The 12,916-nt window shown below is 35.9% G+C and overlaps 1 protein-coding gene across 1 annotated transcript in view; it reads right to left on the reverse strand.

Moving 5' to 3' along the window:
• Positions 1-1,540: 1,540 nt before the first annotated feature.
• Positions 1,541-12,916, reverse strand: part of LOC141346613 (protein CBFA2T2-like) — a 44,368-nt gene continuing 32,992 nt past the window's right edge. Inside the window, exons 3-11 of the mRNA XM_073851539.1 lie at positions 12,537-12,778; positions 12,363-12,452; positions 9,424-9,605; positions 8,003-8,250; positions 7,834-7,919; positions 7,524-7,731; positions 5,938-6,006; positions 5,569-5,759; positions 1,541-2,581 (exon numbers count right to left, since the gene is read on the reverse strand). Of these exons, the coding sequence (XP_073707640.1) occupies positions 2,300-2,581; positions 5,569-5,759; positions 5,938-6,006; positions 7,524-7,731; positions 7,834-7,919; positions 8,003-8,250; positions 9,424-9,605; positions 12,363-12,452; positions 12,537-12,778 (1,598 nt within the window). The 3' untranslated portion in view covers positions 1,541-2,299. The remainder of the gene's footprint in view (positions 2,582-5,568; positions 5,760-5,937; positions 6,007-7,523; positions 7,732-7,833; positions 7,920-8,002; positions 8,251-9,423; positions 9,606-12,362; positions 12,453-12,536; positions 12,779-12,916) is intronic.

Below are 12,916 nucleotides of genomic sequence, written 5' to 3' on the forward strand. Positions count from 1 at the left end.
TTCCCAGAACTGTGCCAGAAGGCCTGAAGTGTTATGTTTCAGGTGTTTGTGTTTATAATATATACATTTTCTAAATAAACAAATAGGTTTTATATAACAATACCTTTTTTTTAAGTCTCTTATTTTCATCACAGCTGCATTTATTTGATCAAAAATACAGAAAAATACTGTAATATGTGACCCTGGACCACAAAACCAGTCATAAGGTTAAATTTTACAAAACTGAGATGTATATATAATATAAAAGCTCAGTAAATAAGCTTTCTATTGATGTATGGTTTGTTAGGATAGGACAATATTTGGCCGAGATACATCTATTTGAAAATCTGGAATCTGAGGGTGCAAAAAAATCAAAATCCTGAGAAAATCACCTTTAAAGTTGTCCAAATTAGGTTCTTAACAATGCATATTACTTATCAAAAATTACATTTTGATACATTTACAGTAGGAATTTTACAAAAAATCTTCATGGAACATGATCTTTACTTAATTTCCTAATGATTTTTGGCATAAAAGAAAAATCAATAATTTTGACCCATGCAATGTATTTTTGGCTATTGCTACAAACATACCCCAGCGACTTAAGACTGGTTTTGTGGTCCAGGGTCACATATTGCAAAATGTTATTACAATATAAATTTGTGTTTTTTATTTTAATATATTTTAAAATGTAATTTATTCCTGTGATGCAAAACTAAATTTTCACTAGTTACTCCAGCCTTTAGTGTCACATGATCCTTCAGAAATAATTCTAATATGCTGATTTGTTATTAGAATGATCAACTTTAGAAACAGTTGTGCTGCAAAATATTTTTTGGAACCTGGGATTCTTTTTTTCAGGATTCTTTGATGATTAACAAGTTAAAAAAAGAACAGCGTTTATTCAAAAATGAAATCTTTTCTAACAGTGTAAATCTATGCTATCACTATATATTAATTTCTTTCAAAAAAAAAAAAAAAGAAAGAATAAAATTGACTGACCCTAAACTTTTGAAAAGGAGTGTATATTGTTAGAATGTGTATATTTTTATTTTATTTTAAATAAATGTTCTTTTTTTACCTTTTATTGATCATAGAATCCTGAAAAAAGTATCATGGGTTCCAAAATATATATTAAGCAGCACAACTGTTTTCAACATTGATAATAAAGCAGCATGTTATAATGATCTCTGAAGGATCATGTGACACTGAAGACTGGAGTAATGATGCTGAAAATGTAGCTTTGTATCACAGGAATAAATTAGATTTTAAAATATATTCACATAGAAAACAGTTATTTTAAATTGAAATAATATTTCACAATATTACATTTTTTTTCTGTATTTTTGACCATATAAATGCAGCCTTGATGAGCATAAGAAGCGTCTTTAAAAACCATTACAAATCATACTGATCCCAAACTTTTGAGTGGCAGTGTATATATTCGTATATCTATATTTTCTCAAATCAGATTACAGATGGAATGAGTTTTTCTTATGGCGACTAAATTAGCATGAACGAATCCATTAGTAAAACAAACAACGATCGTCAAAGCCTGAGGTCACGTTAATGTCTTTTATTTTTTAATATCTACTTCATACCAATATTCAAGAATTCTCGAAGAAAAGAAACGAATGTCACAGAGTAGCTCACAAAATAAAGATTCTCTTGCACCATTATATTTTACACATTCTTATCATGAAAAAATAAATCAACATGTGGTGTACCGTACGAAACGAAGGTAGCTGAAGACGTCAACGTGGAAACCAAAGAAAAGAAACAGCCTAAGACTCACCTCGACTCTACACGTGGAACAAAAAATAAAAAGATATACATATAACATCCTCCTGAGATTGCAGAGTTTTGCATGTGGATACAGGTTTGGGAAAGTCACTAAATCTGTACTGGAAGCTGTTGATTGTACATCTGGACCCTGATCAAAACCGCTCCCTTCAGACCGCACTCATTCTCCATCAAAACTCTGATAATATTGTCAGATAATAATGATAAACTGTCTGGAACATGAACGTGTCACAGCATTGACAGCTTTGGCGAATCCATCACTTTTATATTGCTCTGATACTGTATTTACAGACACGATCACACACTTACACACAAACAAAACACTGACAACGGTTTGTGCGGGTGAAACCGATCACATTTTGCAGCGAATAAGCAAGCTGAGTCACGTCGAGTAATGCCAAAACACATCCTCCTGTGGGATAAACTGAAAAAGTCTGTCTGAATGTCCTGTTTCTGTCACATCCGTCAGTTAAAATCCTCTTTCATTGTTTTACGATAGAGTCCATAGCTCTGTGTCTCAGTGTCCGCTGGCGTCCGGCGTGGAGGAGGACGCTGGGGTGGGTGGTGTGGACGCTCTGGAGGTGCTGGAGGTTTTCTCCAGGATTGGGCTCGGGACGGGGCCGCTCTCAGGAGCTTTGGCCAGGATGCGTGACATGGCTTTGGGCTGCGTTTGGAGCCCCGGGCTGCAGATGAGATGGTGTCGCTCCCAGTCTTTGTGCTGACAGAAGGAGCCGCAGTAACGCGCCGCATTACAGCCGCTGCACGTCTCGCTCGCCTTACGACCGCAGTTCCAGCAACACTGACAACCAGAGAGAGAGAGAGAGAAAGAACGTGAGCTAATCAGAAAATCACAGCTTACAGGCATTACAACTAGGGATGCACCGAAGCCGAAAATGCTTTTTCGCATTTTTTCCCCCATGTATTTTGCCAATTTGTTTCACCATTGCATAAATTAAATTGCCAAAATGTGCAGGAGGTCGAAAATGGATATAATACTAGATGTAAAAAGCTTGCTCGGTAGCTCAGTCAGCATGGAATTGGACTTAGGATGTGGAATCCTTGGGTACGAATCCCGTGAAAAACAGGACTCACAATGAAAAAGATGAGAGATCAAAAAAAGCTAAAATGTTACCCTGGACCACAAAACCAGTCATAAGGTTAAATTTTACAAAACTGAGATGTATACATCATATGAAAGCTCAATAAATAAGCTTTCTATTGATATATTGTTTGTTAGGATAGGACACTATTTGGCTGAGATACATATATTTGAAAATCTGGAATCTGAGGGTGCAAAAAAATCAAAATACTGAGAAAATCACCTTTAAAGTTGTCCAAATTAAGTTCTTAACAATGCATATTGCTAATCAAAATTTACATTTTGATATATTTACAGTAGGAATTTTACAAAAAATCTTTACTTAATTTCCTAATGATTTTTGGCATAAAAGAAAAATCAATAATTTTGACCCATACAATGTATTTTTGGCTATTGCTACAAATATACCCCAGCGACTTAAGACTGGTTTTGTGGTCCAGGGTCACAAATGGCGTGTTTGCTAGGGATGGGACGATAAATCACTTGTTTCCAAATCCTTACATGCACTTGACTTCATAAGTCTCAGTCTCTCAGTCTTGCTTTTCAAAAATAATAATAATAATCTACTGCAAAACAGCAATTTAAAAATATTTACTCAACACTGAAGATTTTAATTAGACATTCTAGTAAACATTATAGCCTACCAACAAATCATAATTTAACTTACAAATAATAAGTTAGTAAAATAATAATCTTTGTCCATTTTTAAGACCCCCTTCTTGAATCAGGCACTACCCCAGTACTACTTTTTGCTGACAGCAGCAGATTTATGAATGATTCTCATTATTTCAGTGCAGATTTTCCTTGCGCTTTGGACATGCAATGCGGTTCTATACAGTCTCTGGCTCTATTCTCACCAAGGCTGCAAAATAATGTTATTACAATATAAAACAATAGTTTTTATTTTAATATACTTTAAAATATAATTTATTACTGTGATGAAAAGCTGAATTTTCATCAGCTTTTACTTCAGCCTTAAGTGTCACACGATCCTTCAGAAATTATTCTAATATGCTGATTTATTAGTAGAATTATCAATGTTAGAAACAGTTGTGCTGCCAAATAATTTTTTGGAACATGTGATTAATTTTTTTAGGATTCTTTGATGAATAACAAGTTAAAAGAGAACAGCATTTATTAAAAATAAAAATCTTTTCCAACAATGTAAATCTATGCTATCACTTTTTATTAATTTAACACATCCTTGGTGAATAAAAGTATTAATTTCTTTCAAAAAAAAGGAAAGAATAAAAATTTACCGAACCCAAACTTTTGAACAGGAGTGTATATAACAAAGCAATTAACTTAAAATACATTTTTTCGATTCATTTTAAGAGTTTTTTTAATGTACGAATAAATGCAGCCTTGCTGAGCAAAGGAAAATACAAAAACAAATGTGTTAATAGAGCTGTTGTAATGATTGTTATCATTATTTTTGTTTACTTTTTTATTTTATTTTACAGAACAAGAGTAAAATTACAATACCAACATTTATGAATGTTGACTTTTATTTGGTGGAAACCCGCAAGGAAACCTCAGTACTACTTTTTGCTGACAGCAGCAGATTTATGAACGATTTTCATCTCATCACGCAGATATTCCTCGCACTTTGGACTTTTTTGAACCCTGGCTACGGAGCTTGTGCAGCACTGTCAGAATAATTACAATGTATTATTATTACTTGTAATGCTTTACCCCCAACACTGGTGTGCACTGTGTATATTTATTATGTATACAGGTATGTGCCAAAAAAATATTGAATATCGAGAAAGTGCATTTATTTCAATAATTTGTTTCAAATAGTGAAACTTGTATGTTATATTAGTTCACTAATATTTTATATGTGACCCTGGACCACAAAACCAGTCTTGAGTCGCTGGGGAATGTTTATAGCAATAGCCAAAAATACATTGCATGAGTCAAAATTATTGATTTCTCTTTTATGTCAAAAATCATAAGGAAATTAAGTAAAGATTATGTTCCATGAAGATTTTTTGTAAAATTCATACTATAAATGTATCAAAATGTAATTTTTGATTAGTAATATGCATTGTTAAGATCCTAATTTGGACAACTTTAAATGTGATTTTCTCAGTATTTTGATTTTTTTGCACCCTCAGATTCCAGATTTTCAAATAGATGTATCTCGGCCAAATATTGTCCTATCCTAACAAACCATACATCAATAGAAAGCTTATTTACTGAGCTTTCATATTATATATACATCTCAGTTTTGTAAAATTTAACCTTATGACTGGTTTTGTGGTCCAGGGTCACATATTTATATTAATAATTCGTGTTTAAGATCCTTTTTTTATTGGTCACATGAAATATTCTAATTTTGTGAAATACTGGATTTTTTTTTGTCTTTAATCCATAATCATTTAAATTGAAACAAATAAAAGACTTTCCCTCGATATTCCAATTTTTTGGCACATACCTGTATATTTACATTTAATAGTGCCTGCTAATAGTATTTTTATTATCTACAACCATTTCTATGCTGTTTTAGCACCCAATTTAGATTTTCAAATAACCAGCACTAATGTTTGCATCATAAGTCTTGTTTAAATAAAACGGAACCTAAAAAAAGACTTAATTTATATATTCGTGACGCATTTCTGTACCAGCTCATCCAGCATGTGTGGTTTTTGACTGAATGAAGGTGTGTTTATCATGATGCCCACCTCACTCGAGTCTTCCTGTTCGTTGATGACTTGTATGGCATCTTCAGTGGCTTTCCTTTTAGCCTCAGCGAGGGTTTTCTCCATCTTGGCTCTTTCGGCGGTGATCATCTCGAAGGCTTTCTGCTCGGCCTCTGCCACGGCTTTCTGCACCTCGTCCATCGCCTGCCGCTTCACCTCGTTCACCGCTTCCTCTGCACAAATCAAAAGACATATGCATCAACATTTTGTTTTATACTGTGATAAAACAAGTATCAATATCCAACACGGAGCTTTGAGTCTGCAAGTGTGATTAATGAGAAACAAGACTGATAAACAGGTGGCAGGGGAGAAAACAGGTTTCCCAGGGTGCATCTGGGTTGTCGCCCTTACCGGCTTTCCTCCATATCTCATCAGGCACGTAGCCAGAGCCGGCGCGCAGGGGAAGATCCCTCTGAGAGTCTGTGGGAGACAAAAACAAATATATTAGGAGCAAATTAGCATCGGAAGGCTTCAGAATCATGCAGGAGAGAGGGCTATGGAGGCACGTGAGCCGCTTCAAGAGTTTTGGGCAGCGTTTGGTCACAGATGGCGGTGAGGAACGCAGCCAGACCTCAGCGTTTGAGACGATATTCTCTCAGCCTGGACCCAAGTACACAACACCTGCTCCATCAGCAGGCTCTCTCTTTCTCTCTCTCATATACACACACACACACACACACACACACACACACATACACAACTTAGTCTGTTAGTTGGGTTTATAAGATATTTAAAGGGACAGTTCACCCAAAAAGGGAAAGGGAAAGCTTCTTTCTTCTTCTGAGCACAAAAGAAGATATTTTGAAGAAGTTGGTCACCAACAAAACAAAACAAAACAAAAAAACACACAACTGGGTGAACTGTCTTTAATATCCAGTAATATTATCAATTCGACTGCACTCAAACTATCAGATGAAAACAAAACTTCAACTGAACTGACTTGATGATGGAGCTGCTTTACTGCTCAATCAAATTCATTCATAATTTGTGACTCTGGACCAAAAAAACTGTCATAAGAGTAATTTTTTGAAATTGAGATTTATGTATTGCAATAAAAGCTGAGTAAATGAGCTTTCCATTGATGTATGGTTTGTTACAATATTTGCTTGAGATACAACTCTTTGAAAATCTGTAATCGGAGGGTGCAAAAAATCGAAATATTGGAAAAATCGCCTTTAATGTTGTCCAAATGAAGTTTTGAAATATTTACGGTTGGACGTTTACAAAATATCTTCATGGAACATGATGCTTTTTGGCATAAAAGAAAAATAACTAAATAAATATGCATTTTTGGATATTGCTACAAATGTACCTGCGCTACTTATGACTTATGGTTTTGTTGTCCAGGGTCACTATTATGAATTTTAATTCGTTTTCTGTTGTAGAACTGAACTGAATCAACATTAAACTGACTTGAGCTGAATAACAACATGATAACAACTGATTATGATGAATTTTCTGTTGTAGAACGTCTTTGGTTATCACTAAATTAATTTTGTTTCAAAATAAATGAAATAAACTGAATCAACACTGCACTAAACTGAAAAATTACACTATTGTCTTCTATAGAGTTGCTTATAGATTAATCAAATTCATCTATAATCAGGGTTGCCAGGTTTTCACAACTAAACTCGCCCAATTGCAACTCAAAACTAGCCCAAAAGTAGCCCAATCGTGTTTCGAGGAGGGTCTCCTGCGTTCAGGGGGTAAAATGCATGCTTTGTGGTGGGGTTCCTCTCGTAAAATTAGTATGAAAGTAGCCCAATTTTGCAGGAAAACCGTGGACTTGGCAACACAATCTATACTTGATGAATTTTTATGAATTTTCTGAACTGAATTAAAATGGTCTTTGGTTATCACCAAAAAATCATGTATAAAGCACTATAACATAAAGGTGACTCAATCGTAAAATAATACTGAACTCCTAAACGACTCACCTGTGTTGACTCCCTCTGTGGACAGAGGGCTTTGTGTCTTGCTAAACGGGACGTTCCCTGTCGCCGTTCCGTTTTTGCGTCCGTCGTCGTGTTGGTTTGAGCGCCGCCGCCAGTAATTGAGCTCCTCGCGGTCTGACTCCTGACAGCGCCGCAGAACGCTCACTGAACGCCTCGTCTTCTCCACCATGTCCACAATGCAATTCAGCACCTACAACCAGAGATGAGAGAAAACCTTAGTACACGAATTCACAATAGAACATTTAAAATAATTGGCATATACATAGGCACAGTACTCCAAATCAAGTCTTACATGATCCAGATGTCTCCATTCTTCAGCCCACTCTCTGTCTGTCAGTCTGTGGTCTACAGGTTCCTCACGGTAGCCTCCGTTAGTGCCTGAAATCATCAACAAAAACACATCAGAAATGCACTAGTGTGTAAAAATTAGTGTTAAAATGCGCCTTGCCGTATGTTAGTACCTGGTAGCCGTGGCCGATCCTTCAGCTCCCTCAGCTCCAGGATCCGGTGCGGTTCTCTGTACAGGTGAGGTGTGCTGATGTCATCCAGCGCGTAGTGCTGCAGAGGGGGCGGAGTCGGGTGGATCTGGGTGGGGAGCTGCAACGGGTGGGCGGGGCTGTGTCTAGGGGCGGGGCTAATGGTGCAGATTCGTTTGGCAGGAGGCTCCAGGGAGGCAGGAGGACGCTCATGGAAACCGTTCTCTTTACTTCTAAGGTAAGTCAGAAAATATAAATATAAATAAGAAACAAATCCCTAATAACACTTTTGGACCTCTACAATGACAATAAAAATTTTCTGAAACACCTCACAGTAAATACCATTGTTGTATGTGACCTTGAACCACAAAACCAGTCATAAGCCATCAATTTATACATCATCTGAAAGCAGAATATACAAGTTTTCAGTTGATGTGTGGTTTGTTAGGAATCTGAGAATCTGAGGGTGCAAAAAATTGTAAATATTGAGAAAATCGCCTTTAAAATCGTCCAAATGAAGTTCTTAGCAATGCAAATTACTACTCTAAAATTAAGTTTTGATATATTTATGGTAGAAAGTGTACAAAATATATTTATAGAACATATATAATTGGCATAAAAGAAAAATCGATCATTTTGACCCATTTTGCTACTAATATACCCGCGCTACTTAAGACTGGTTTTGTGGTCCAGGGTCACTTTTTTGAAACACCTTACATTTAAGTATCATGCTGTATAAAATTAGTAACCATTTGATATATACATATATATCAAAGTGCAATGGTAAAAAAAAAACAATAATAGTACCATGGTCATGATTTTTTGAAATTTTACCATTAGTAAAGCATTGTTTATTTATTTATTTTTTAGTGCTGTGGGTATTCCATTCTTTCTTAGATATGTACCATGACATAATGTTATTTTGGTCATAGTATCATGGAAATGCCATGTTTTTGGACAAAAAGCTTGAGATTTTGAACATTTAAAAATAAATAAAGAAAAAATTAAAGACAAAAAAACAACTTTATTAAAATATTATCACTTAATATTGATATATAATTAGAGCTTTTATTCATATTTTAAATTAACATTTACTTTCAATTTTGGTTTAACTTTTAGAAGTTTTGTTGCTTTCTTGTGCTTTTGTCATTTTTTTTAGTATTTATTTTAAATAGGAATACTATTTTTGTTTCAGCTGTAGTTTTAGTTGCATTTTACATTTTATTATTTCTAGTTATTATTTCTAGTGTTCCAACTTAATTCATTTAGTTGCAAAGACAACATTTACAGTTTTCACTTACGTTTTTCATCAAACATTTATTTGATGAGCCCTAACCTTATTTCAAGTAACACAATTGTTTTGGTATAAGGTTTTATTGCTCAGGCATGTTAATATGCATTCATACCTGTTAGGACTGTGGCGTTTGCTGCTCTCGCTGGGATCCAGCAGTAGTTCGGTGGAGTCGGCGGGTGACGGGACGGTGGTGCTGAGCAGGAGGTGTTCGTGTTGGGACAGATACTGCGCTGGAGTCTGTTTAGCCGCCCGTGCGCAGTGCAATAGCTCCCTCTGCAGTAAGGGCAGATTCGCCTGCAATAGAAACACCATGTTCAGTTTACAGAATCTCTCACTTCATAACAAATTTGAGCTAAACGGCTAACTGTTAGTGATCAAACCAACTTTGGAAGATTTTCTTAAAGTCTGACCACCACATTTTTGGCATTTTTCCTGATAAGAGCGAAGATAAAGGTCAAAAGAACTGGTTCCTCGACAGACTCATCGGAGCCGTGGCGCGCATGCAAACTCAAAGCAGACCGCGCCCGAGGCGTCTGTTCAGCGTCACTGCACGTTCTGCTCGCCATTAAAGCTCCAGACTGCGATTTTCACCAACATCTCATCAAAATAGTCAATAAATCTTTCATATGAAAACACTTCAGCCTCAGGAGGATGGAAACGGAGAAGAGAAACAATCGGCGAGATGAAACAAACCAGAGCCAGCGGCCCATTTCTTACATGATGAGCATGTGAGTTTGATTACTAAAGTGAACATATGAAGAATATCAGACTGCTTTCTGTCAAAGCATCTGGCAAACACAAGGGGAAAATACTCCCTCATGCAAACTAACTTACACGTTTCTTTCTGTAAAGCATGCTAATGTTACTTTTGGGAAGTCCAATTCATTTGAACACTAATGATTCAATGAGTTGTCACTCAAATATGGTACCATGTCCAGGATTTTATATGTTTTCATGAAATACAACGTGCATAAATGCTGCTGGTATCACTGTGCTATAAATTAAATGATATAAATATGTGTTAATTTATTATTGTTTATAGCTTTTGAACTTAAAATTGAGATTTATACATCACATTTGGCCGAGATACAACTGTTTGGAAAATCTGGAATCTGATCTGGAATATTGTGATCACCTTTAAAATTGTTCAAATGAAGTTCTGATATATTTACAGTAGGAAGGAACATGATCTTTACTTAATATCCTAATGATTTTTGGCATACGTTTTTGTAATTTTGTTGTTCTTATTTTAAATATGACTGTACAGGCTTCATTTATTATGACAGATTTATTTATTTATTTACAGTTAGCAATTTTAGTGCTTCTACTGAGACTCATTTCAGATTTTTAGTTTGGTCAACCTTTATTTTTTCATCTCAACTTTGTCAGTTAAACAAAAATGTTTTTAATAGATTCCATTTTTAGTTAACCACAATAACCCTGTTTTTCCTCACACAAATGTCTCAAGAATTGAAAAAAAAAGAATGCATTTTGCATTTATGCTTTTAATATATCAAAGTAACAGTTTTACACTGTTCTTACCATCAAGTGATCCACAAATTGGTTTTGACTGAATCATTAAAAAGAACCACATCAAAGGAATGATTCATTTGTAATTGATTCATGATTCATCAGCCTTCGTCAATAAACAGTTCGTTACGCTGATAATCAAAACAATTCCATTTTCACAGAACGTATTTAACATGATACCGGAAGAAAACGGTCTGGGATGCTTCAAAATGTTTTCCAAACATCTCTAAAACAGGACAAGAATCTGTAGTTTTTATTACTAGTATGACAAACATTACTGTAGATGATTAACCCGGTCCTCCTCTCACATGTGCCGCCTGTCATTCGCGTTCTCTTATTTTGCACAGGCAAATATTCGGCACAACTGTGTTAACCGCTGCCGAGCTCCATATGCCGCGCAGCCCTGTAAAAAACCTTCAACGGTTTATAGTCGTGTTTCACACTTCCGACCGAATTCTCGGAAGTCTCAGTCTGCTCCATAAATTACCAAAGGAAACAAGAGATACCTTTCACTTTCTCTTCTACTTCTTCAACTTCTATGATTTCTGCCTCTTCGACTTTTTTTTACTTGTACTTTTTTGACTTCTATGGTTTCTGACTAGGTTTTTGTTGGACTTCTACTTTTTTTACTTTTTCTATGGCTTCTGCCTCTTTGACTTCTACATTTTCAACTTCTTTTATGGCTTCTGCCTCTTCAACCTTTTCTTCGACTACTACTTCTTTGAATTTTCTTCGAATTCTTCTTTGGCTTCTGCCTCTGACTTTTTCTTCAACTTTTACTTATTTGACTTCTTCTATGGCTTCTACCTTTTCGACTTTTTATTTTAATTCTTCTTTGGCTTCTGCCTCTTCGACTTTTTTTTGACTTGTACGTTTTTGACGACTTTTGTGGTTTCTGTCTAGTTTTTTTCATCTATGGTTTCTGACTATGTTTTTCTTCAACTTCTACTTCCTTGACTTTTTCTATTTTTTCTTGACTTTTCGACTTTAACTTTTTCAACTTCTTTAATGGCTTCTGCTTCTCCGACTTTTTCTCCGACTTCTAATACGGATTTTGCCTCTTCAACTTCTACTTCTACTTTTTTATGGCATCTGCCTCTTCGACTTCTTCTTTGGCTTCTGCCTCTTCGACTTCTTCTTTGACTTCTTCTATGACCTTTGCCTCTTCGACTTCTACTTTTTCTATTTTTTTATGGCTTTTGCCTCTTTGACTTCTACTTCTTCAGCTTTTTTCTTCAACTTCTATGATTTCTGCCTAGTTTTTTCTTCTATGGTTTTCTATGGCTTCTGCCTCTGACATTTTCTTCGACTTCTACTTCTTCGACTTTCTATATGGCTTCTGCCTCTTCGACTTCTGCTTCTTTGACATCTTCTATGGCTTCTGCCTCTTTGACTTTTTCTTCTTTTCTTTCTTCTTTTGAATTCTCTTCAACATTTTTTTCGGCTTTTTATCTCTATTTTTAAATTTCCATACGACCAGCATCAGCATCCTAAATATCCCCAAATCATAAGGGCATTTACCTTCAGGAAGGGTATGACGAACGGCCTCAAGGGGAAGTTTGTAGCTTCTTGTAGTCTGGAGTGAAACTCTTCAATGGTGACGGTGGAGTTCTGTTGGAGAAACATATTGCTTGTTAACTCTGGTTCATATTTGACCAAACTCTGCTTGTGCAAATGTTTATGTGAGAGACGCACCACTAGTGCCAGCACCAGGTTCCGGACGCTCTCTCCGATCTCGGGTGAGATGTCGTTGCCGAACTGCTGCAGCGTCGTAAGGAAGCGCTTCAGTTTGCTCAGCTGCCGTGCGCCGCAGGTGGCTGGAAGCTGCTGATTGGCCAGAGAGGAGGAAGATGATGATGAAGGGCCGTTGCTGTAGCGCTGAGGCGGCGAGGGAACAGCGTTCAGCATTGGTGGAGAGTGATTGATCCCATTGGTCACTGCAGAAACAGAGAATGTGATTAGACATGACCTTCAAACTGTATTGTTATTGTTATATGTTGTTTTTATTAATATTTAGATTTTTTTATTTTATGTTTACAGTTTTACTTTAATTTAGTTTTTTTTTTACATTACTG

The sequence above is a fragment of the Garra rufa genome, chromosome 12 (genome assembly GCF_049309525.1).
Source record: "Garra rufa chromosome 12, GarRuf1.0, whole genome shotgun sequence".
NCBI lineage: Eukaryota > Metazoa > Chordata > Actinopteri > Cypriniformes > Cyprinidae > Garra > Garra rufa.